Source organism: Caloenas nicobarica, chromosome 28 (assembly GCF_036013445.1).
Source record: "Caloenas nicobarica isolate bCalNic1 chromosome 28, bCalNic1.hap1, whole genome shotgun sequence".
NCBI classification, from domain to species: Eukaryota; Metazoa; Chordata; class Aves; order Columbiformes; family Columbidae; genus Caloenas; species Caloenas nicobarica.
The window spans coordinates 2,495,144-2,497,412 of NC_088272.1; the positions used below are offsets into that span (position 1 = coordinate 2,495,144).

The 2,269-nt window shown below is 52.2% G+C and overlaps 1 protein-coding gene across 1 annotated transcript; it reads left to right on the plus strand.

Moving 5' to 3' along the window:
• Positions 1–304: 304 nt before the first annotated feature.
• Positions 305–1,339, plus strand: LOC135999533 (olfactory receptor 14C36-like). The gene has a single exon (XM_065653103.1). It carries the CDS (start codon positions 329–331, stop codon positions 1,337–1,339), a length of 1,011 nt encoding a protein of 336 aa, XP_065509175.1. The 5' UTR covers positions 305–328.
• Positions 1,340–2,269: the final 930 nt, after the last annotated feature.

Below are 2,269 nucleotides of genomic sequence, written 5' to 3' on the forward strand. Positions count from 1 at the left end.
CATTTCAAACTTCATTTTACCATCCTGTTTCATTCTTGGTGACAGTGCAGATGCTGACAGGCCCTTCTGCACCAGCAGCAGTTTCAGATGACAACTTTGAACCCCAGGTCCGTCCCCTGCCCCCCGTTCCATGACCCCTGCTGCAGAGCAGGGCTGACTCCTGGGCAGTCAGCGGGCACAGGCCCTGCTCCTCACGGCACCTCCAGCCAGCACCACCCAGGGCTCAGCCACGGACCCGAAGGAAGGTCTGGAAAAGGACAAGAGGTGTGGAGCAGGGGAGGGTGTGTGAGAAATGGCTTTGATTTTGCTCAGAGAAGTCTCCCCTAACATGTCGCTTTTATTCCCTCCTGTGACAGTGCCCCATGCCCAGAAGCAGCAAATGTCCAACAGCAGCTCCATCAGACAGTTCCTCCTCCTGCCATTCGCAGACACACGGGAGCTGCAGCTCTTGCACTTCTGGCTCTTCCTGGGCATCTACCTGGCTGCCCTCCTGGGCAACGGCCTCATCATCACCACCATAGCCTGTGACCAGCACCTCCACACCCCCATGTACTTTTTCCTGCTCAACCTCTCCCTCCTCGACCTGGGCTCCATCTCCATCACTGTGCCCAAATCCATGGTGAACTCACTCTGGAATACCAGGGTCATTTCCTATGCAGGATGTGCTGCCCAGGTCTTCTGTGTATTTTTCTTGTTTGGTGCAGAGTTTTCTCTCCTCACCGTCATGTCCTACGACTGCTACGTTGCCATCTGCAAACCCCTGCACTACGGGACCCTCCTGGGCAGCAGAGCTTGTGTCCACATGGCAGCAGCTGCCTGGGCCACTGGGTTTCTCAGTGCTCTGCTGCACACGGCCAATACATTTTCACTGCCACTGTGCAAGGGCAATGCCCTGGACCAGTTCTTCCGTGAAATCCCCCAGATCCTCAAGCTCTCCTGCTCACAGTCCTACTCCAGGGAAGCTGGGCTTCTTGTGGTTAGTGTCTCTTTATCATTTGGGTGTTTTGTGTTCATCATGCTGTCCTATGTGCAGATCTTCAGGGCCGTGCTGAGGATCCCCTCTGAGCAGGGACGGCACAAAGCCTTTGCCACGTGCCTCCCTCACCTGGCCGTGGTCTCCCTGTTTGTCAGCACTGCCATGTTTGCCTACCTGAAGCCCCCCTCCATCTCCTCCCCATCCCTGGACCTGGTGGTGTCTGTTCTGTACTCAGTGGTGCCTCCAGCAGTGAACCCCCTCATCTACAGCATGAGGAACCAGGAGCTCAAGGAGTCCATTAGGAAAGTGATTTCATGGGCGTTTGTCAATACTGACCATCTTTCCATCACTGTCCACAAATGATGTCTAATTGTATCCCAATGCAGGCCTGTACCCTGTTTTATCCCTTTTACTTTGTTAGTATAACCCATATTGTTATTTATGGTTATTATGTTTGTACATAACTGTTCATGTTTAGCTCACTATCCTGAATAATGAACCCATTATAAATAGTTTTAAAACACCTGAAACCTGTATAAATGTTTTTCTAACACTGTGTCAGAGCTTAGTCTCCCATAGCATCTCTGTAACAAAATGACATCTCCAGAGTGCAGTTCCTCAAGATTTGGTTGTTCTTCCAAAGCTGTTTTCAACAACAGGCCCAGGAATTTCCCTCAAAAGGGCCTGAGGAAAAAGCTCGATGTCACCTTGGAAGCTGATTCACAACAGAGTTCTGATTTAAGACACAACCCTTGCTGTCTGTTGACAGTGGAGATGGGGAGTGGTCATGAGATACAGCCACACTGGGCTGTCCTAGTGCATGATGGGGCAGAGGACAATCCTCCAGGAGAGGAATCTGGAGCTGCCCAAGAGCCCGTGAGATACACACGGACCGGCTGTGCCTGAGGTGGGCAGTGACAGGACCCCACAGAGTGAGACATGGCCCAAGGCGGAGTCATCAAAGGGAAAGCACTAAATGCAGGTATCTGCAGGGAAACAAAGATGGACACAGACAATCTGACACAGACCAACTCCAACAGGCAACAGCACCCTCACAGCCACCACACCAACAGCAGCACTTACACAACCATGAGCAACAGAACTGACCCTGTCCTGTTGCCCCTCTCAGACTGATCTGGTGTGAAGGTTGCACGAGTGGTCATGCCAGGTAGAACTTACCTGCAGTTTCACACACCCCTGTGGTCCCTCCAGTGTGGACCCGGGGTTTGGGTCAGCCCAGACTCAGAGATATTACCCACTTGGACATTCCAACTCTGGGTTTCTCCAGATCCT

Coding starts and splice junctions, on each gene's coding strand:
- LOC135999533 (XM_065653103.1), top strand. CDS start 329: ATGTCGCTTTTATTCCCTCCTGTGACAGTGCCCCATGCCCAGAAGCAG.